The 24,176-nt window shown below is 45.1% G+C and overlaps 1 protein-coding gene across 1 annotated transcript in view; it reads left to right on the top strand.

The window, feature by feature from the left end:
- Window positions 1-19,303: 19,303 nt before the first annotated feature.
- The window catches only part of WRAP73 (WD repeat containing, antisense to TP73), a 28,023-nt gene continuing 23,150 nt past the window's right edge, over window positions 19,304-24,176 (top strand). The window contains exons 1-3 of the mRNA XM_077837492.1: window positions 19,304-19,675; window positions 23,238-23,390; window positions 23,979-24,095. Of these exons, the coding sequence (XP_077693618.1) occupies window positions 19,607-19,675; window positions 23,238-23,390; window positions 23,979-24,095 (339 nt within the window). The 5' untranslated portion in view covers window positions 19,304-19,606. The remainder of the gene's footprint in view (window positions 19,676-23,237; window positions 23,391-23,978; window positions 24,096-24,176) is intronic.

The raw sequence follows: 24,176 nt of genomic DNA, 5'->3' as shown, positions 1-24,176 counted from the left end.
AGATTGTTTGTACCAAATTTTCAAACAGAGGGCTCAGACTTCACCTGGAGATTCTGTGCACACATGCAGTGACTGGTAAATGTGCGCATAAAATGCACATTTGTGAATGCAAAATTAATACACTCCCACAAAAGTATCAGAGTGTGCAGTACTCATTGTGCACATACAGTTATATTTTCCCATGTGCTCTCACAGACCTTACAGTGAAAAATTAGGCCCTGCTTTGCAAACTATAGATCTGTGAGCATATGGGCAAATCTCAACTGTTTCAGACAATGGGATGCTATTAGAAAGTAGGCAATGCACCAAAGAGATTTTCCTTATTAGTTTCAACATTGGATCACTTTCGACAACATGTTGGGGATCAGCTGCCAGAACTCTGGCAGTCCTGACTGTCAGCCAGGGTGAGTAGAGAAACTCAGCTTTGGTGGGGCCTGGCATGATTCCAATGGTAGCCTTTGACAGCACGCTTGGATTTGCTGCAAGTCACTACAAGCCGCTATGTAACATAGGCATGCCTAGACGTGCCCAGACATGTCCAGGCAGGCATATTACAACTATGTCTGACCAGGTTCTCGATACTTCACCAAAGTGGGGGTGGTGTGTGTGCTCTCTGGCAAAAGGTAAGAATAGCTAATTGTCATGGTTATTGTGAGAGGTTTGTATGGGTCATATATTAAGAGCTGTGTAGAATATTATGTTCCAAAATTGTTGGAGATGACACATGTCACCTAAGGCAGGGTGGGCCTCAGCTAACTCAATGAGTGAGAATAATCAATATCATTCAACTCAGCCCAGCCCTGAGTTTACAGTCTGGACCAGATGCAGGCCTGAGCATTGACAAAGACAAAGAAAACCCAAGAAAAGTCACTGACTAGGGCCCTCAGGGCTGAGCTGAAGTTAATGAAAGGTCCTGATTATGAAAAGAGACAATAAGTCTGAGGCTGTATAGAAGAAGAAAGAGCACAACACATTATCCACTACGGAGGTGATGCTCTGCCAACCTGAGTGTCCCATGAAAAGTGGATCTCACCTCTATGGACTGGACCAGTGCTGTAAGGATTGCCCATTGGGTGAGAAATACCTTATTGGATTGGATGGGAACTGGTTAATAAGTACAGGCTCTCAACTACATTTTAAATTTTGTGTAACACTGTAACCTGGTGGTTCCAGTCCTTTTACTTGCATCGATTTTGGATCTTTATCTTAAGCTATGCAAAATAAACTTCTATCTGGTTTTATTGGGGACATGACCCAGTGCCTTGCGCTGAAGAGAGCACTGAGCTGAGGGGAGGCTGGTGGACGGGGGTGCACTGCTTCCAGGGGGGCGATGAATCTGTGTGCCTTGCAGGTGTCCAGAAGACAAAGGACTGGGCACTCGAGTGTAACAAGGTGGTGTGTGTGAATTGCTACCCTGCAGTGGGAATGAGCAGGGCTCGCAGAGCCTGGAGCAGAGCACTTGTGCTGTCAGTGGCTGGCGGAGTTGGAAGGATTTCCCGTGGTGGGCTCAGATAAGTCTCTCTCATGCTGTGAGCAGGAGGTAGTGTAGTGATCCAGCGTCACACCCTGTAAATCTATATTTTCATGGTCATTTCAGACATAAATGTTCAGGGAGCACGGGCTTGATCACTGTGCCCCACGGATTCGTCTCCCTTAAATCCATCAGAAAGACACCAGCATTTCCTGGAGCCACCAGGCTGCAGCCATCTTGGACTCTCTGCTGCTTTACACTGCATGGAGCCATGCTGCAGAATCACTCGGTTTCACTTCCTTGCCTATCCCCTCCACGGACACTGGACCCCATTTGTATCCAGTTGGTGACATATCCCCATCTCAGGAGCTTTGGGCAACCTCTTTCAGGCAGAAGGCCAGTATTACCATCTTATATAGCACCTTCGTATTGTCATCTGATACTAAGAACCTAAAAACTTCCTGCTTTTCGATCTTAAACTGCAGAATCTGGAAGCAGCAGCTTTCTAACCAAGTGAGCTATTGTTCTTGGTACAGAGGTACCCCTTCTGGCTCAGGGATTCCTCTGGTCATCCCCTTTCTCTCTGTGCTTGCCCTGAGTCAACTTCAAATTTAAAGGATTAAAAAAATGACTGAAAATATCACACTGTAAGTTAAAAATGAAAGCAGCCTGAGTATTCTCTTTCAGCTGATCCTAGCCCCCGGTGTTCTATTACCTTTGTGTCTTGTCTGTGGGATACAATGTCCACAAATTATTATCCGGAGGGCTTTTCCAAAGCAATAGTGGACTCTCTTGCTACGAATTTAGCCACAGTAGGATTCTGTCTGTAGAAGTCCCATATCCCCCAACTCCATTTTTATAAGAGAAAGAAACTTTGTGCAAGAAAAGAACATGGGCTGCAGCTTTAAGAGAAAGCTTAGAACCATTCTGAGGTGCAGTGGGGCTTTTGTTAGCAACCTTACCCTGGCTCCATGCTGCCTTTCTCCGTCCCAGGAATGAGCAATCTCAGGAATGAGCTGCACGTTCTCTTTCAGCAGAGAAAGCACAGCAGCAGCACCCACTACAATGTGGTCATGATGGGTGACACGGTTTCTAACCACGTGGTTCGAGTCATTTTCAGATGAAAAAAAAAATCTGAATATTTTAAGGGCGTTTTTGGAGTTCAGAAGCCTGATCTGTGTTTGCAAACCCAGGCTAGTGTCTCTTTACAGCTCAGAGCTCCCACTAAAACTCTATGGTGTAAATTCTATGATATAAATGGAGGCTTGGGCTATTAATATTGTCACTACACTAGTCCGTGCATTTGCCAATTCATTTGCTATAAAGGAAGTGGTAGGAACCAGGAGAGAGTGTGGCTGAGTAGTAATAAGAATACTGTGACAGCCTGGAATGAAAGGCAGAGAACTGCAAAGTGCTGTACAACTATTAGTAACTCCAGAAAGTGTCAGCAATATTAATGGCAGTACAGCATCCTCTAAAACAGGGGGTCTCAAACTTCTTTTGCTGGGACCCCTTTGAAAATATGGGATGATCCCCTCCCCCCCCCAAAAAAAAGTGATGAGCCCACTCCCCATACCAAGCCACCCTTACTTCTGCACTGCTGCTGGCGGCAGCGCTGCCTTCAGAGCTGGGTGCCCATCCGCTGCTCTCCGGCCACCCAGCTCTGAAGGCAGCGCAGAAGTATGGGTGGCAATACCGTGACCCCCCTACAATAGGCTTGAGACCCCCCAGTATGAGAAACGCTGCCCTAAAATGAGATATAATTTTACACCGTTATTTCTAATTAATGACAAAACTATTTAGGCTTGGGGCAATGTCTGTAACAGCAAGATTTAAACATGTCCTTGCAGTGAGATCCATTGGAAGGGGAAAGTGTCCCAATGCAAATGGTGGATGTTCTATCACTTAAGTTAATTAAAAGTGAACTGGGAAGAGCCCTAGAGAATAATCCTGTATTGCTAGAGAGGAGTGGGCTAGATAATCTAACAGGCCATTTTCCTCCCTTGTTTCTAGAGTGCTATGGTTACAGCACTGTGAGGTGGGGAAGTAAGGAGTAGTATCCCCATTTCACAGAGGAAGCTCTGAGGCAAGAAGTGACTAAGCCAAGGCTACACACACAGTCCAGTGTGAGAGCAAGGAACAGAACACAATTATCCTGACTCCCAGTCCCATGCCCCAGTCATTAGTTCACACTATACCTGGGATTACATAATGAAGTTGATGTGTTTTTTCTCCTGACACTGTATAAACCCTGCTGCAGTATTATAATGCAGTTGATACTCAGTGATAGGGAAGGGAGCAGATATCAGTGGCTCCGTTAACACAGTCTGAGGCAGGGTAATAATATAGTGGTGGTGGGGGAGGGTTAGTGTTCATTGACAATAGGCGTCTCGCTAGCCACATGTTTTATTTAGGATTTCACTGAAACCAGGTCTCTAGATTCACTAATTGAGCCTCTCTGGAGTTTTCAGTGTCAGATGGAGTCCCAGAGGACTGATTATGGGCTGTAGAGATTGTCATGCCTAACTCACTGGGTTGAGTCCACGCAGATGAGCAGTAATGGTCAAACATTGTTACGGCGGCTGGCTGGTGACCTACCTTGTCCACTTAACGTCCACATCAGGAAACTACTGTGCAACTGGCCCTTTGCTGACAATCTCAAAAGACACCAAATAAGCCATGGAGATTAAACTCCTCTCTCGTTCTTTAACATGGTCCCTCTTGATTAGGACTGAGGTTTCTCAGCAGAGGAAACTCACATTGCCGCAGCCACTGCTGTGTGTGGTTATAACCAAACAGAGGACTTTAATCACCAAAGCAATCATCCCAGCACCTGTTAGCAGCACTGAAGTCACTTTGTCAGTGAAGGATAAAGTCTCTTGGTAGGGTTGGTGTTTGGATGGCCAGTACTAGGAAGCTTCCTGCAAGGGAGAGCACTCTGGCAAAAAACCCCAAACTGAAGACCCCTGAATTTAGGGGCAATTTGGACCCAGAGCCAAACTGTGCCTCTGAAAGCCCAATAATGAACCTGTCTTTGCCTGGGGAATGCTGCAGCAGGGGATCCTCTGCCTTCTGCGTGTCTGTGCACCATGCAAATTGCAGGGAAAGTGAAGAGTTTTACTAGACATGCAATTGATTTGAACGCCCTTAACTGTCTACCAGCTAACTGTGGCTGATGAACGGACATTGCTGGCTGCTGAGTCCCCTCTGTGCACTGTGGGGGATGGGAGATATTCTGCAGAGCAGGGCACATGGCAAATTTGTTTCAGGCATTTAAAAGGGCACAGAATTGAACATGCATATTTGGGTTCTTTGGCTGCTTTAACCCAAGGTTACTGGTGCATTTGTGCTTGTGTTTTCATTCAAAATGGAGGCTTCCACATCAGAACCCCCTTCTCAGACTAACCCCACCCCTGCAGCTGCTGCTGCTTTCCTCTAACGCTAGTTAATGCCTTCTAGGAAATTCCCAGAGTCGAGAAGATTAGAAGTAGCTGGGGCAAAAGCAAATCTTTCTTTAGGGTGTCTCAATTCAACATGGTCCCCTGACTGGTAAATATCCAGGGCTGCCCTTCTCACACGGAGGTACTGGACTTTTGGACTTTCAAGTTTGTGGAAAGACTTTGGTTTGTTCCAACTGGCTTGATTTGTTCTGTGGATTTATCATCCATGTGAATTGCCTGCACAAATGGTTTCTAAAGAAGTCCTTTAGAAACACTCAGTCTCCTTGAAGAACCCCCTCTGGTGTAACTTTGGTTGTATTGTACATTCCAAGTAAATCTGATTAATATTTTCCGCCGAAATGACCTCTCATATGCTAGCGTAGCCCGAAGAATGTGAATCAACAACATGCCCCAGGAGTCACTGATGTCTTTGGAGGAGAAAGAAGTGGTACCTCAGGAAAATACAATAGCTGAACCTGCAAAGCCACAACCATGATTGATTCAAATTTTAAAACAGGTTTTTACTTAGAGGATGACTTCAACCAATGGAAACCAGGCAATTCTGAGCTAGGGCTGATACTCGGTGCTCACTTTCCTCTGCCTGCATGATGGAGTGGCAGTCTTAATTTTCGGCACCTTATTGTTAGCAGAACCTTTGTGTTGTACCCCACAGCATAATCGCTGAGCATCTTTTTGTAGTTGCTATTGTCAAAAATTTTCAATTCCTTTGGTTAACAATGTACAGAACACAAAGGATAATGTTCTCTCCTGTTGGTATGATTTTGGCTCTGCGTCTGGTTCAGATCTAATACCATAGCAATGGAGTTATTTTGGCATCTATTTACATTACAATGGGACCCAAGGGCCAGGCCACAGTAGGTGTCTCTCAGAGATATTTGAGGTAGTGTTCTAACTCCTCCATTATCCTTCTGTGCAAAGGGAACCTTCCCTTTTACCACCACATATATCCTTGTTCCACACAGACTTGCTTTTTATGTGTGATGAGAAAACTCCATTGCTACCAGCATTCTAAAAAGGCATGCTACTGAGACCTCACAGAGCCTTGGCTCTCCACTGCCCTGCTCCGTCGTTTGTAACAGTGCCAGGTAAGTGCACAATGAATATGAAATGCTACCATTCTGATCCGCTGACGTTCTACACCCGCTGTGCACTGGTGTAAACAACTTTGCAAAGTGCAAGGCCACAGAGGAGGTACATTCAATCCCCATTACCCAACAGCCTTCAGGCATGCCCTGAGAGGAGAAGGCCCATGCACAAACAGGCCGTACGCCCTAGGTATGTCAGCACCACAGAGGCAACTAGTAAGAGATAACTGGGCAGCCACGTTTCCAAAAAGGGAGTGCTGTCTGTCTAGTGGCTAGAACAGAGGATTGGGGTCAGGACTCCTGGGTTCTGTTTCCAGCTCTCCCACTGACCTGCTGTGTGGCCTTGATGTCATGTGAATCTCTTTGTATGTCCGTCTTCCCATCTGTAAATGGGAGCGATGATGCTCACCCGAACCAGGGGTGGTTGAGAGAATGAATTAACATTGGCAAAGTGCTTTGAGATCCTCAGGTGATAATTCATGACTATTATAATTAATCACATGCTATTCAATTCATATCTGGAACATGGAGCTTGTATGAATTTACAAGAGATACTAAGCTTCACCAAAGCACACTTGAGTTTCAAATTCTCTTTTAGTGCCCACGAGGACAGAAGCAATTTGCCTGTCAGTGTGCCTCGCTACCATGAACTGCAGGGCCTTTTTCATGTTTTGTCTAGATGTCTCCTCAACCCGAGGTAATGCTGTTCCTTGGCTTGCTGTTCTCAGGTTTTACACATGCATGGCCACCTCCTAGGACAGGCACGATATGTACTGTACCTTACGGATCCTGTGCTGTGTCCCGTTTATAACAATTGTCAAACAGGTCAGACAATACAGTATCATAAGGGAGTAGTTGATGTTCCCTCTTTCAGGCACTGAGCACTGGCTAACCCATGGTGCCTCCTACAGAGGAGAAATTATTCCTCTTGTGATGGGAGAACAGAAGAAATTAAAGTAGCCCCAATTATTCAGAAAACAGCCACCATGGTGATGAATCCACAAACAAGATTAGATAGGTGAAATGGGAAAATGGACTGGTACATAGAGAAGCAGAAAGAGAAGGAATCTCCGGGTGTTTTGTGATGGGGGGGCAGACTAAATTAAAGTGACTCCCCTTCCTTAAATCGAGCAGCTCAAGTCCACCTCTGAGTATAAATGTGACTCCACTGAAGTCTGCTATTGTAGCTCAGGCAAGACACAACTCCCCTCTGTCACCATGCAGGTGACATGGCACCGGGCATCTATCTATGCATAGCACAGGCTTTTTACCTGAGGCTTTGTTGCTATTTTTCTCCACCAGCGCTATCACTTTGGATCAAAGACGCATTGATTGGGTCAACGTATCCAAGATGTTTAATGTCATATAACTAGGGAGCAAAGCAGCACAAATCATCCTCCAGATGCCATACTGCGAAATCCAGAGAGAGACTGTGCTAAATAAATCACACACACACACACCCACACACACCCAAGGCCTCCTACCTGCTCTGTAGCCCTGAGAGTTTTGAGTCCCCCCGGAGGTCTCCAGCAGACAGGGGCGGCCTGGTATTGTGGATCTACGTTATTTGCTGCACTACAAGCAAGTAGCGTCCCGGTCGCCTAGGCGATGACATTGGAGCTGTTGAAAGCTATGTGAAAAGTGTGGCAAGGGCTTGAGCTCTCCTTCCTGGAACACAAGGGAGTTACAAGGGGGTGGGGAACGCTCAGCCAACTGTGCCTGGGAATTAAGATGGTCATTGAAGCTAAGCAAGGTTGGCTCATCTACGGTTCCAGAAATGCCCAGCCATTCAGTACCACTGAACAGCAGAGTGCACTGCCCTCATGGTAAATATACGCATGAAAGGAGAGTTTCTGTTTTATTAGCATTTAATCAAATACTGTGAGAATGAGGCTGTTATCACAATGTGATACGCTCACGCTCAGAAGCCGAGGAGTTTTTTCTCTCTCTCTTCAGACAGTTGTTGAATAGTATAATTTATCACAGGCACGTGGACTCTGGTGACACCAGAATGTGGGTGGGAAAAACTGACCTGCCAAGCTGTGCCTAGAGCCGTCGCCAGTAAAGAGCACTCTGTTTCTGATTGAAAACAATAGGCAATGTCTGTCTGGAAAGCCCTGCAGAACCTCCAACTAAGACGCTAATTATCTTCGCATTACGAAATTGTTGAATAACTTCTTACTGTCTCTTGTCCCTGCGTAATCAGTCTTGCTGATGTTTATGTGCTTAACCCCATTCAAACACTTGAAAAAGGCAGTTGAAGTGTATTCACTATTTTAAAAACATAATTTGAACTTGTTTGTTTATCCCCACTCAGTGTCTAACAATAACCAAAAGTCTGTACCTAGGTACCAAAGCACACTTAATGGGGCAGACTTCTGTCTGTTGTTAGAATATTCACATCTTTTATTCCCACATATACATTCATGTGATTTATTCATTATAGGTTGACATTTACAAGGGTCTGAACACATTAGCATTGACATGTTCATATTGCCTGAGATGACTATAAAATCCTTGCGTTTATTTTCACAGGTGAAAAACATGCTTCATTTTCAAAGGCCCCACTCAGCTGAAATAGGTTATGAGAGTAATGCCTTTTGATGGAATATATTTGCACATATTAACCTTGTGTGAAATTTGTTTATATTGTGCTTTCTGTGTAGATTGCAAGCTCCTCTGGGCAAGGACTGTCTCTTTGGATAGATGTTTGTACAGCGCTTAGCACAATGGGCCCTGGTCTAAGATTGCGGCCCTTGGCACTACTGTGATAGGTGTTATTTTCAGAGTGCCCATTTGGTGCTGCAGGCAGAGGAATCTCTTTAATACCCCCTGTGCTGGCCACACATATGACAGGAAGCAGCTTAATACGCTGCTCTCTCTCAGTGGCTGGCTGTACAGCTCGGCCTACAGAAGCAATAACGTGATTTCAGTTTCAGAGTCTGAGAGGTTTGTGTGAACAGTGCAGAACTGCACTGGGGAAGCTGATGTCCCTGCCCCAAGGAGCTGACACTCCACAGTCCAGCCCGCGTGGGAGCAGTTCAGACCCAGTGGGAGCAGTTCAGACCCACAAGCACATCGGGGGCTGAGGAAAGGCCTCACAGGGGTCTCTGCTGGGTGGAGTGAGCTCTGGGGAGGGATGTGATTGAGGCACAGGAAGTCACATGACACATGGGAAGAGGGAGAGACTGTTTCAGGCAGAGGCTAGTGGGGAGGCATGGAAGGCAGTGTCCAGGTGACGGGGAGGGGGATTCAAAGGGGTGGCCAGGAAGTATGCTTGGGCTGCACGAGGGGTGAGCTGGCAAAGATGCAGGGGGGAATGCGTCTGGACTGGGCCTGGCCGGGGAGGAGAGGTCCACCCTGGATGCCAGAGGTGCAGAGAGGGCAGGGCAGGGAGCTGGAGGTCACACCAGTGCAGCCAGGGCAGGGGCTGGCAGGAGAACCTCCAGCTCATATCAGCCCTGCCTGGGGGGGAACGCTCTCTGATTGGCGGCTCTTCCCCAGGAGGTAGGGCAATGGCCTCTAGATATTGGCTCTAGATTGTGATCGACAGCCAGTCTAGAAGCTGTTGTAACTTCAGAGCAATATAAATACTTCCTTCCAAGAGACTCAGAATGAATGGTACTTTTAACTACACTGGGGCATAGAAAGAAAGAAGCCAATGGGAATTTGTTTTTATGCAAGAGTCAGGCTCTAAAAAAGACTTCATGTATCACCTCACTAATTCAGAATAACAATTTGAGATCTTGAGTGACCCAGAAAGAAAGATACACAGGACACTATCTTGCACTATTTGAAGTCAGTGGGCATAGGATCAGGTCAATAAGGCAGCTACAGTTTCAACCTGAATTATCCATTAAATATTTCTTTGAAAGACAGTGGATCAAATTCATCCCTGGTGCTGACCCCAGGGATGTTACAAACAGTGTGCAAATTAAACTGCTATAAAACAAGGATCCAATTTAATTATCTGTTAAACTGAAATTAAGCATGATTTACACCTTTAACACTGATCTTAACACAAAGTAGCCAGTCTTCCCTTACTTTATTTAAACTCAAATCCACTTTCCATTTTTCTCAGAATCTTATGAATGTTCCTTTTTATCCAATTTTTGTTTACCAATATATTTCATTTTTAATTTGCAGTCTCACTATAAAAGCAGAGGGAAACTTTCACAAGTTGATGCCTCTTCTTTCATTACTGCCAATAATTAGTCAGGAAGAGGCTGCTCATGATCAGAAATTAAGAATCAGGAAGCAAGTTGGAACATGCTTTCTTAAAATATATTGATATATATAGGGGACTCTTCTAATTATGAGACAGTTTTGTTGACATTTGTGGACGGTAGGGAATGAGGAATGTGAAAGGAGGAATGAGAAAATTGGTGTCTAATCATGGTGTTGCATATCACATCTTATTAAATAGTGTGCTGATTGCTTATCCTATTTGCATAATAATTATTAGTTTAATCTCTGTTCCTTATCATTATTTGATTATCAGACTTCACACATAAACTGTTGCTAAAATATACGTTCAATAGCTGTCTATCTACCATTTCTTTATTATTCAGATAATTGTGTTTTATATACCAGATGGAAGTTTGTTTAGATAATGATATTCTCTTTTGGATGTTGAGGTTAAGTGGAAAGGAAGAACAGTTTTGCGGTTAAGACACTGTTCTGTTCCAAGCTCTGCCCCGACTTTCTGCTGACCTGGACCAAGTCTCTTCTGGCTGGATCTTTAAAGGCATTTAGATACCTAAAGATACCTTTCAAAATGTGGCCCTAGGAGCTTTTGAAAATCCCAATAGGTGCCTATCTGCATCTTTTGGTGCCTAATACCTTTAAAAATCTGGCCATTAGGGTCCTAAATCAGTGGAATTTAGGCCCTTGAGACATTTAAATTTGACACTAGGAAGTTTTACCTCTAACTATACTGGTATAATTAAACACCTACAACCCTCTAGCGTGGATGTCATTATATCATTATAAAGATGCTTTATTTTGGTATTGCTATTCTCACAGTGGCATAAGGCACCTTCATATTGGTATAATGGCATCCACACTAGGGATTGTACCACTTTTATTATTTTGGTAAAGAGTCACATGCTAACCCGTGTGTAAACCTGGCCTAAGGAGAGTTTGGTTTTGAGGAAGTTGAGGTAGGGATAGTCTCTGCTGGGCCAACATCACAAGTGACAGAAACACTAGCTGTAACTCTAAATGTAAGAACAGCTTCCTGATTACATAGAGAGGTTCCCCCAGAGAGGGTCTCCCAGCAGAGCCCACTGCAGCCAGAAACAGCAGGCGGGAAATTAATCACCCTACAACTGGCAAAGGTAATAAAGTGAATTGAATCTCCAGATGGCACTTGGCACAAAACATGTTGTTCTCGGATGCTGAGAATATGTTCAGATTGCAAAGGGGGAAAACACCCCAGATAAGGCGGAAAAACTTCTAAGTCATTATCCATTCTGTGGATACTGGGCATGCATCATGCTCTGAATTGACTGGAGTCGTCGTCTTAGCAGCAATGAACTTCTAATTTATGCCCAGGTGCAAATAACAATGACATTGGAGTGGTTATTATTCTGGCTCCATCTAACCTAGGGGCAGAATATTCATTTAAGAAAGATATTTTCCCTAGGGACATCAGTTATTAACAATTTGCCTTTCTATAGCATCTTTCACCTAAGGATCTCAAAGCATTTTACAAACATTAATTAAGACTCTCAAGCACTCATTATACCCATTCTACATATGGGTAAATTAACACACAGGTAAGTCTGGTGACTGGCCCAATATCAGCATATCAAGATCAAGATCGATAACAGAAACCAGAAATCCTGCTCTGACCACTAGGGATTAGGAAAGTATTATACAATATTAGCCTCTGCTTGGATGGAAAAGTTTATGTGTCAGCTATGGAATATAAGGCCAAGTGAATATTATATTAGTCCTGCCCCACTGGCTTTGTAGAGTTTACACCTAGTCTTTCCTTCTGGTTTGTCCTTGTTCTTGGTTTAGAACCAATCCAATTCACCAGCTGCTTTGGGGACTAAATCTGCAGTAGAATGGACTAGCAACATTAGACTGCCTGTAAGATACCCTTCTTTTCCTCCCTCATTTGAATGAGGAATGAGGACATTGTATATTCAATCCTTCCAGGGAGAGAAAATCTATGAAGATGGATAATCTGTCTCCTCTAGAGCTCTTACTGAAACCCTGAATTTACTGTTCTGTTCTGTGATCTTTTAAGAAAACAACAAAGTAAAAACAAACAAAGAACTAAACACTCCTATCAAATACATCTTAAAATGCTTCCCTGTCCCCCCCAAACTCTCTATTTGAAATAATTTCTGCAAACAAATTGTTGAATTGGAATAATGCCATTTCAGTTCATTTTTTGTTTGTAAAAAACCCCCAAAATATAAATAGGTTTGTTAGGATTAGATTTTTATCTGTGAATGTCAGTAAATGTTTATTTCACCATACACACAAACCAAAATATTTCCATGTATAATAATCAAATTTTACAGCTAGGCAAAATAAGAAAAATTCTGCTTGAGAACTTATTAGAGTTTGATTTAAGGATATCTATTTTATATTTTGACATGTGAAGTTGACAATTTGTGTTTTAATGCTTATCAATATTTAACTTTTTGAATCACAGTGTCTACTGTAATTAGATAATTGTTTAATCCCTTATTATCTGAACCCCGCTCCAGAATCTCCTGCAACTATGAAAATTTAAATCAATAAACATTGAAAAAATGCTTACACCTTTAATTTTCCACTGCTGTGAAAATTTAAATAAATAAAAAATGTAAAAAGCTTAAAAATAAACATATTATCCATCAAAATTATATTAAAAATAAAATTCTGCCGAGCCAAAATGTAAACATTATTTGTGAGAAGGAAAAGACATACACCTATCCCGTGAAGAGGAGAAGCAGAAGTTCCCACCTTTGACTGACCAAGGATACTCAAATAAAATCAAGTAACATCTCAGAGTTAGGAAAAGGTATGGCAGTGTTTCTAAGTGATGCAACCGCTGGTGGATCTCTCCATTGCAAAATAAAATTAAAACCTAGGCAGCACTAGCCTAAACTTTGTCAGCTCTCATGTTCTGCTAATTCTCCAGAGAACCCTTCTCTACCTTTGTTTTAAAAGTTCTGTTAAATTTTGTAGCTTGGCTTCCTCACCTGTGTAATCTTCCTAGTTGGTTATACTGGCATCCATGGTAACAACCATAGTAACAGAATACAGTTCACTCCTGCAGGGTCACTAACCTGCTCTCTCAGGATTAAAGTGATTGGATCTGGAACACACACTGTGGACTACATTCTTCTCTCAGTTACTGTGGGGTAAACCTAGTCTAACTCCAGTTAAGTCAGTGGGTTAAATTCTGCCTGGAGTTACACCAGTATAAATCAGAAGAAACTCCATGAGAGTCAGTTGGCCAGGCCAAATTTTGCTGTCTTTTATACTGGTGTAAATTCTGCTTAATTTGATTTTCTTCAGTCTATTGGATTTATTTTATTTGACTTCAGTAGGGTGAAGTACTATGCTCAGATACTGTGGTGATTATGGCCATCAAAATACCTAGGTAGATAAGGATACTCCAAATTTACACCCGAGTGAATGAGAGCAGAATTTGGGCTAGTAGTGTTACAAGTCTGTCCTGCTTTGTCCAGAACATCTTTTTGGGCAAGGAGCATTATTTTCCTTATTTCACAAAACGTTCTTTCCCACCCACCCCCTTCAAACAGATCCTTTATATAAAATGTGTCTGCTAGAAATCAGCCACTTTGAAAGCTTGCAACATAATTATAGGTTTATGCCCCAGGAGATTCTGATGTGTAAATCCTCATCCCACAACAGATTCAAGACACCACCATCACCTTGGCTCTGATCTTGGAGACTGCCATTTTGAGACCAGCTGTTGGGGGAAGCCATGAGGGATGGATGCTTCCACCCTCCCCACTGCTCCCTGTACCCCTACAATGAGCGTGATATCTTCACAATGACCCCAGGCCAAAAGAACCACGGATCCCAGGCCACTCTCAGACAGGGTTCTCACACAGCATATACACCTAGAAACAGGGCCTGCTTCTCCTCTTGCTTTCACCAGTTTTACACTGCCATATAGCTCCACTGACTTCAGTGAAGTTATTCCAGCCTGAGGGCGAATCAACGTCAGAGTTACTGATTTCATAGTCAACAATTTCCAAAACATCATCTTGCAAACAACAGTCCTGGGGACGTTGGTGCAAACATCCGACTGTTCAATCTCTTATTTCACCCTTTCCAGTTTGAGAGACAGTTTGACTGAAACAAACAACGCTCAGATCAGTGACCAGAGGCTCCTACATGTCAGACATCAGCTCTCAATGCCTGGGAGAACAAGTTCAGAGTAGCAGCCGTGTTAGTCTGAATTCGCAAAAAGAAAAGGAGGACTTGTGGCACCTTAGAGACTAACCAATGTATTTGAGCATAAGCTTTCGTGAGCTACGCTGTAGCTTATGCTCAAATAAATTTGTTCGTCTCTAAGGTGCCACAAGTCCTCCTTTTCTTTTGGGGAGAACAAGGAATCACTCTACATATGTCTGGATTGTCTGCATTTGTCTTACTCATTGGTTTGGAAACCTTTGTGTATAAATAGATGCAGACCCGGACACTTTCTGTGATGAATGTTCCATTTTTCTTGAGCAACCCTCTCTGAGCGGGCCCGGCAAACGACAGGCGAAATGAAAAGCTGGGGCGGAGATCAGCCTGAATATTGCTGTACTGAGGATGAAGTTTGAAGAACCAACCAGGCAATGCCCGGGGGGAGTGGAGGGAGAGTCGGTTAACCCAGCAGGGAAAAGAGCTTTTCACTCGTATCCTGGGTGTTTGCCCCCGAATTCCCCCTCCCGGGAGCGTTTCCCCTGGTCCCAGGATCCCGGGCTGGGGGGCTCTGGCGCAGCCGGGCAATGCAGAGGGACTGGCTCTGAGGGGAGGGTGCTGGAGGGAGCTCGGGGAGGACGGGACGCGAAGGGGGAGAGCAGAGCCCTGACTTTCCCTCCGCTGAGCGCCGGGCGCTGCGAAGCCCCGCTCAGCCCGAGGGCCGGGCACGCCGGGCGCTGCCGCGGGGAGCTCTGACCGCCCCTGGCGCCTCGGCCAGCGCCCCGCCATCCCTCCCCGGCCTGGCAGGGCGCTCGGGCTGCCCTGGCTCGGCCCCGCAGCCGGGCCCACGTGCAGGGGGCCGCCCTACCTGGCTGCTGCGGCGGCGGCGGTCCGTGCGCTCGGATGGCATCGGTGCCACTGGCAGGGCAGGAGCCAGGCTGCACGGGACCCCTCGCCGCCCTCTCCCCGGGCTGGGGTTCGAGTCACCGCCTCCTCCGCCGCCGCCAGAGCCCAGCCACCCTGCGGGCTCCCCGGGGCCCGGGCCCGGGGCTCCTTAACCCCTCCCTGCCCGCGCGGCAGCCGGGGCACGGGAGGCGGCTGGCTTGCAGCGTAGCCGCCTTTCCGCGCTGAGCAGGCGGGAAGGGCCGGGGGCAGGGGGGAGGAGGAGGGAAGGGATGAGCTGGGCCAAGACAGGGGCTGGGGCAGCTCCTGGGCAAGGCCAAGGGAAGGAAGGCAGCGGCCCAGCGAGGTGGTTCCCAGCCGGGTCCAGGCGGGGCCCCTCTGCGGGAGCCCAGGCGCCCCTGGGTTCCAGCACACACCCAGCCCCCACCTGCGTATATACAGAGAGATCATTAAAGAGAAAAATGCCAGGACAGGTATCCTCTCTGCCTATCCACACACACAAGTCTATCGCCCCTTCCCCGTGTCCCCTGAAATTGAAGCCGCACCATTGTCTGCCAGCCTGCGCATCCCTGAGCTCGTCACTTTTCCTCAAGGCTACGATTTACATATTCACCGCCACTCTGACCCCCAGCTCTCCGACACGAAAATGTCCCTTTAAAGAGGATCCAGGCGCAACCCCCCGCCCCCCACCCTCCTCCTCCGACCCCAACTCATATACTTTTAAAAGGACAAGACGAGAGAGGGAATTTGAGGATGATCTTTAAAGAGAGCTTTCAGATATTTCTGATCTTTTCCCAGGAAGGATTTTATTTTAAACATCTCCCTGGGATTTTTAAACGCAACACTGGAATTGAGGTTCACAAACAATTGAGAATATATAATTCAAGCAATTAGAAATACTGCAAATCAGTCACACGCCGACCAAACAACAGGCGCGTACTAGGATTTACACCTTCCGAAATGCAATAACATGGAAATAAATGACAAGGAGTACTTGTGGCACCTTAGAGACTAACCAATTTATTTGAGCATGAGCTTTCGTGAAATAAATGATCATTCCAAGGAAGCATCACGGTTTTCCTGCAAGATACGCATTCATATTTTCTCCTGGTATGTGTATGTGACTGTTAAGTCGTTTTTTAATTAATTTTTTTATTTTATAAACCTATTTCCAGGAAATCAAATGGAGAAAATATGTCAGGTTCTGGCACACAAGTCTGGTATCAAATTAACGCCACCCAGGAGCGTACAGGGCAGACACTGCAAATAAACAGAACTGGAGAAACGGAGAGAATAAAACTCATTGCTACAGAAATTAAAACAAATAGCAAATTAAAAGCAGGAGAGAATTATTAACACGTATTTTATCTCTGAAACAATGGCCCCATCCATCTGCTAGGAGAGGAATCCGTTTGCTTTTAATCCGACATTGTTAAACTGCAGATTCAATTTGCAGATTCAAAATATTCTTACTGCAAAGGTAGGCGATGCTATTCCTTATTTTAATGCCAGAGATGGTTCTGTAGAGCCATCATTGTGGCACAGTCGGGTCCTTGACAATAATCATGAACAACAATAATAATTAATAAGGAGCCTAGCCTGCAGTCTTTATTTCGGCAAAACTCCCCTGGATGGAGTCCTTGAAACGTCCACTTGCGTATACAAGTTTTACTGACAGGGCTTTTTATAGCATAAAGCCAGCAGAAATACTTTGTCCTATCCCTTTTACGTGCGATTTAAACACCTGCGGCAGGGTTTGGTCAGATGGTAGTGGTATAAAGTAAATACAAAAACAATTAACAATTGTTAATTAAATTTCACTGAATGATTTCCCATCACCGAAAGTATTTTTAAATAACATGTTGTCATAAGAAACATTATTATTTTTATTTTGTAAATTCATAAGCAGAAAATCATTGCATTCTTTTAAACTGTGACCGCGCTTATTGTTTGGTCCCAGTACCTTATTTAGTAATTGTAAAGAGATTTTGGTTAAAAAAAAAATTCGGAAAGGTTTAGTGATGCATTCCTTGAAAAACGGATGTGACTGTATATAACAATGTATTTATTGGTGGATGCTTCCAATCGGATTGTAAACAAAACAAAGCAGTGAGGTGCCAAGAAAAAAACATCAGGGCTGAACTGTAACATTAACTATTTCATAATTTATTTCTTTCAGATAAAAAGGGTGAGAAGAAAATTATTTAAAATATGATATTTAAAATATTTCAGGAAGGCAGGAAGATACAAGGATTCGGGATTATTGTATTGCCGGAGGGAGGGAAAATTGAAGGTTAACATTGGCAAAATTAACCGAAAATGAATGGGAACAAATTAAAAGCTTTAGGACCAGAACCAAAATGTGAGATTTCTGTGCCTTGCTTGTATGTATTTTGTAAGCACATGTGTAAATAACTAATGCCAAAGGATTCCCAGGCGTAAATTCACAGGGACGAGTTGGTTTCAACCTGCGACGGTACAGACAGCTGGGCTGGCAGCAGACAGACGTTATCCCCCATGTACAGGATAAAAGTAACCGAGCCTGCTCTGAGACTGCAGGAGGCCCCTGTCAATGGATTAACAGCTGCGTGACTAGATTAACGCTAAAAGAACAGGAGGACTTGTGGCACTTTAGAAACTAACCAATGTATTTGAGCATAAGCTTTCGTGAGCTACAGCTCGCTTCATCGTCTGCGAGGCATTTTCCCGGCGTTATTCTGCACCAGCGGCGTCCCGCGGTGATGCGGGGAGGGTGCCCAGGAGACCCCTGGCTCTGCAGAGCTCCCCAGCTCCCCGTGGCAGTACGGGACCTCCCCTCCGCCCCCGAGACACCGAATCCCCTGGCCCCTCGCCAGCGCCAGGAGCGCGATAATCGTTCCGGTGCGGCCTCGTACAGACAGGGGCACTGACAGTCCCTGGGCGTCCCGAAACACAGCCCGCAGCAATCTGGCTGCCTCCAGCCCCGGCCTGTCCTCGATTGTCTGTCTGGCTGTCCCACACACGCCCCGTCTGTGTGTCCCACACATGCCCCGTCTGTCTGTCTGTCTGTCTGCCCCCCCCCCACATACCCCGTCTGTCTGTCTGTCCCCCCCCACACCCTTTGTCTCTCTGTCCCACACATACCCCCTCTGTCTGTCCCACACAGGCCCCGTCTGTCTGTCTGTCTGTCCCACACACGCCCCGTCTGTCTGTCTGCCCGCCCCCCCACACATACCCCGTCTGTCTGTCTGTCCCCCACACACCCCCTTTGTCTCTCCGTTCCACACATGCCCCGTCTGTCTGTCCCCCACACACCCCCTTTGTCTCTCTGTCCCACACATACCCCCTCTGTCTGTCCCATAGATACCCCGTCTGTCTGTCTGCCCCCCACACATAACCCGTCTGTCTGTCTGTCCCACACACACCCCCTCTGTCTGTCCCATAGATACCCCGTCTGTCTGTCTGCCCCCCACACATACCCCGTCTGTCTGTCTGTCCCCCACATAGGCCCTTTGTCTCTCTGTCCGACACACATCTCCTCTGTCTGTCCCATAGATACCCCGTCTGTCTGTCTCTCTGTGCCACACCCCCCCTTTGTCTCTCTGTCCCACACATACCCCGTCTGTCTGTCTGTCCCATAGATACCCCGTCTGTCTGTCTGTCCCACACATGCCCCGTCTGTCTGTCTCTCTGTCCCACACACGCCCCGTCTGTCTGTCTGTCTGTTCCCCACACACCCCCTCTGTCTGCTGTCTGTCTGTCCCACACATACCCCATCTGTCTGTCTGGTCTACACAATGCCTCGCCCCCACTGTCTGTCTGGTACCCCTGGGTCTGTCTTTCCGTCTGCCCCACGCACGCCCCTGTCTGTCTGTCCCACAGATGCACCTGTCTGTCTGTCTGTCTGTCGCACCCCGGAGCCGTACCTGCTCCCCCCACCCCGGACTACAACTCCCAGGCTGCCCCGGGGCGGGCCTGGCCCCGATAAGCCGCCCGGGTTCCCGGTACCCTCCTGCCCGCTTCCGGCCCGGGAAGGCGGTTGGAGGCGGCGGGGAGCGGGCGGGTTTGAATCGGGCTGCGGGTTCACCCCCCTCGCCCCCGGGAGTCGCGGCCTGGCTCGGGCCCCGGCTGCGGCTCTGTGCGAGGCCGCGTTGTCAGGGGAACGGGGCAGGCCGCGCTGGGGCCCGGCTGCCCCGAGCTCCCCCCTCGGCCCGGCTCCCTCGGGGTCTGGGTGACGCCGGCCGCTGCCCCGGGCACTGGGGCCGCGGGGCCCGCGCACCGGCCCGGGAGCTCCCCGCGGCTGCTCTCCGGGGCCCGCCATGAATTTCTCGGAGGTGTTCAAGCTCTCCAGCCTGCTGTGCAAGTTCTCGCCCGACGGGAAGTACCTGGTGAGTGGCCCGGCGCCGCGGCTGGCCGGAGACCCGCAGCCCGGGCTCTGCAGGGGCTCGGCTGGCGTGTGCCGGGCCCGGCTCCCCCTGACACACACCCCGGGGTCGGGCTGGCCCCCGGCGCTTCTCGTTCTCCCACCTCCAGGGGGTGGGTTTCGGGCCGCGCCCCCCGACTCCTGCCTTGTGTGCGGTGGCTGACTGGTCAGGAAACCGGCCCCCGGCCTGTCCCCAGCCACCAAGGAGCCTCTGCCCATAGGTATGGGCCTCCTCTCAAACCGGGGGTCGCGAGCTGCCAGCCTCCACCCCAAGCCCCCTTTGCCTCCAGCATTCATGATGGTGTTAGATGGATAGAAAGTGGTTTTAGCTCACGAGGGAGCCGCGCTCCCCGGCTTGCTGTGTGCAAGAGGTCACCCGGGCAAAAGCTTGAGAGCCACTGCATGAGATCCTCCTGTAGAACCCGCTGAACTGACAGGAAATGTGTAACTAAAGTGAGAAACGATTTGTAGATGCATGTGGGTTAGTGAACCTCTAGCCAAAAGGTATTCACTGCGAATAGGAGACTCAGTTTTGTTTTTTTTTTTTAAAAAGGAATTCGAAACAAAGCACGAGTGAAACTGAGAGTGACTGATGTCTAGGGAATCTGTCATCAGGGCAGAAAACAGTCAACAGGGGTCTTGCAATGTAAAATGTAATTGTTCTATCAAATAGTAAATGTCTTTTAAAATGTAACATTTTATTTTGATGAACACACTTTTTTATTCTGAAGGTAATGATCTTGTAGTGATGTTCCTAACTAGTGATACACTTGATATAAACACTTTTGTGTGAAAATTACATGTGGAAATAATGCATCATTAGTATAACTGTTGAGACTCATTAAATGCATTCAAAAGCAATGTTAATATTGATCACAAAATTTAAGATTTTGCTAGCAAAAACTAAATTTAATCTTCCTGGGATATTGTATATTTCTGTTAACCACTTACTTATTAAGGGGCTTTATCAACTTTTTTTAGTTTCCTAATAAAACTATTTAAATCTTTAGTAAAATTTGCATTTATCATCCATTCCTATACCCAGTGTATATAACCAAACAACAACAGACATGCACCTAACTTTGATGCTGCTGTTAATAACCTTTTTAATGTACAATCAAAGTATTGTATAGAAAATTGGTCACTAAGATTGAACAGTTTTAATGTTCCTCAACCCTAGATATTTCATTACATACAAACAACCCCCTCCGTTGTTGTTGGTTTAAGGGTGAGTATGCTTACAGCCATTAATACTGTGTGGATTTTAGTTAATGAAAAACGATCCTTCACGTACCTTACAATATTTTTTCATTGTGAGTAATAGCAGCTGTTATAAAAAAAATATATATAGAAACGTCTGTATTGGCCTTCGTGCTTTTTGAAGCAACTGACTTTTGTCTTGAGAGGCAGTAATTATTGGGGGGAACGGGACGACACACTCCCTTGTTTTGCTTTGTGTAAGAATTAGCCGTAAGTTTAGCAGTAGGAATCCATAAATGTATTGTTCAAATGAATCTTAAAAGCCACCATTTTACTGAGCTTTTTTTCGAAAGCTGCAGGGAAAGGTATCCTGATCCTGCAGCTATGGCACCGCACTGAGTCAGGAGACCTGCATTCTGTTCCTAGCTCTGCCACTAATTTGCTGGGTGACAATGGGCAAGTCACTTCACCTCTCTGCCTGTGTTTCCGCTCCTTCCCTTTCTGCCTTGTCTAGATAGATTGTAAGCTCTGTGGTATGTAGGGACTGCTCTACAGTGCCTAGCATAACAGGATCCCAATGTCAGTTGGGGCCTCTGGGTGCTACCATAATAGTGAACCTGAGGGAGAGACAAATAGCAGATCACTTAGTCTTTTGCAATCAAATCCCTGTACTTTGTGAGCTGGTTTCTATACTGCAGGTGATAAAAAAGCATGACTAACTTTTTAAAAAAAAATTATTTTGAGCAAAACAATTTAGTGAACAGTCTAGTTACAATATATAACCTTCTCTAAGTTTTAACTTCTATTTTGCTCTGACCGTAAAGATAATGTCATACAGTATTAAGTATTATAGTGACACCTACTGGTGATCAGTTTCTTCATTACTTGCAGTTACTGTACATTAGTTTCAGAGTAACAGCCGTGTTAGTCTGTATTCGCAAAAAGAAAAGGAGTACTTGTGGCACCTTAGAGACTAACCAATTTATTTGAGCATGAGCTTTCGTGAGCTACAGCTCACTTCATCAGATACATACCGTGGTATCTGATGAAGTGAGCTGTAGCTCACGAAAGCTCATGCTCAAATAAATTGGTTAGCCTCTAAGGTGCCACAAGTACTCCTTTTCTTTGTACATTAGTTTCTTCATCGCATAAAACTTCACTTTGAACTGACTGACTGTCAGACAAGATCTCAGCCCAAAAATTGAATGTTCAGGGTCAGGCTTGTTCCCAGTGACATCATTGGGACCAAGATGTGCCCCTCAGTGTTTTATTTAAATTAAAAATTACAAATATTTCTAATGCACTGGTTTAGTCAATTTTAAAGTTATGAGTCAAAACAAAAAATTGCAAAGTTTAGACCCATTGTCTGTATTGTTTGAAGACACTTTTTAAAATCTTGAGGCTCTGATCTTGCTATGAGTTCTCAGTTGTGCAATTGCTTACATGTGTGTTACTTCACTTGCATGTTATTCACTTACTCCAGAATAAGGCTGTAGCCAATTTTTCATTAAAAGGAAAACATGAAATGGAAGAAAAATAGTTTTAAGAAGTAGGTGCAATTGACTAGTATAAATAGTAGTAATGGAGCAAATAGATATTTTTCCTTACTTATATAGGCCCTAGTCCTGAAAATACTTAAGCAGCTGCTTAACTTTTATGACTAGTGTCATTATAATAACCCATCCCTTTTTTGTTTACTTTATGCATTTGATGATGCTTTCTGTATAGTCAGTTTGCTGAGTTTTAAGGGCACAGCAAAAGGGGGGGAGAGGGAGAAAATAAACATTTTAAAATAAGAAAATTGACTCTGAAGTCACAAAAATTGACTGGGGGAAAGTCAGGGACATGTGCAATATCTGAAGCTACTTTAATTCATTTTTGAAATTGACTAGATTCAAGTTGATTGTATCATCTTAGAAAACAAAAACCGTTTTTGTGATAGAAATGTTTGAAAACGTTTTTGTACTTTAAATGTAAAACAAATTTAGTACCTTTTTAAAATAAAAAGTTTGGCCTGAAACCAAACATTTCTATCCTTCAGCCTTAAACACATAGGTGAGTTTTGTAAACTCTTAACAAATACATTAAAATCATCTAATGTTTGCTTTGGATTAATCTCTATTCACCTTCTTTTGCAATTGGTTGTGTAGCTCATAACAAACCTACAAATCCAAAAGTATAAATCCTGGTGCATCCAAAACATCTAAACTCTAGATCAGTGTGGTAGAGAGTGAATGATGCAGCACAAGTCCTGGCACTCTTAAGTTTCAGTTAATAACTCTGATATGGGTGCGTCAGTTAAGCAGTTTATTTTTGTTTGCATTCAGGCTTCGTGTGTGCAGTACCGTTTGATAGTTCGAGATGTGAACAACCTCCAGATCCTTCAGCTGTACACTTGCCTGGATCAGATCCAGTACATAGAATGGTCGTCAGACTCTCTCTTTATCTTATGTGCCATGTATAAACGAGGGATTGTTCAGGTAAGTACAGATACAGCATGGCATATTGTTTCTGTCTAAAATTTACTAACTACTAAATTGAGAACTTCTAATGTCAAGCACTAATTGAGTGTTTTTGCCAAAGTAACTGATACTCTGATTAATAACACATGGTTTGAAGAAAGCCGAGGTTGCTACTGTTTGTCAAAACCTTGATTAAAAGATTATTTGTTAGTCTGAAGATAAATAACATCAGAATAAAAACACTTGGAGCAAATGTGTAAAAACAAAAGCTGCTACCAAGTATCTCATACATCTGTTATTTCAGAAGGAAATAAATACATGCAGACTCTTATTAAAGGGAGCAAAAGCTTTAAAAAGGATGGTATTCAGAAAACATGACAGAAGAAAATATGCTTTATGACTTGTGTTAATGCACAGAGATGTGCAGCTTACTTTTGTAATGGGATCCAGCGCCAGTCCTTCATGGCCAAAGGCTTTCAAAGGTTTCCTGACCCCTTGGTATGTGTTGATAGAATTTTCTTTCTTAGCTGTAGCGTGGCTCTGTGATGAGAGGGAGGTTTTGGTGTGCTATTCAGTTTGCTGCACTGACTAGTCTCTCTGACCTAGGTCTGGTCCTTGGAGCAGCCAGACTGGCACTGCAAGATTGATGAGGGGTCAGCAGGATTGGTGGCTTCGTGCTGGAGTCCGGATGGTCGTCATATTCTCAATACAACCGAGTTTTACGTAAGTGTGAAGTCATGATTGTTCTGTAGAGTATCCTATTACTGCCTGCACACCGCTTCTAAAATAGCCTAGAGCTCTTAA

Source organism: Eretmochelys imbricata, chromosome 18 (genome assembly GCF_965152235.1).
Source record: "Eretmochelys imbricata isolate rEreImb1 chromosome 18, rEreImb1.hap1, whole genome shotgun sequence".
Classification (NCBI taxonomy): domain Eukaryota; kingdom Metazoa; phylum Chordata; order Testudines; family Cheloniidae; genus Eretmochelys; species Eretmochelys imbricata.
Note: the sequence above shows the minus strand (reverse complement) of the source record. Positions and strands in the feature narration are given on the sequence as shown.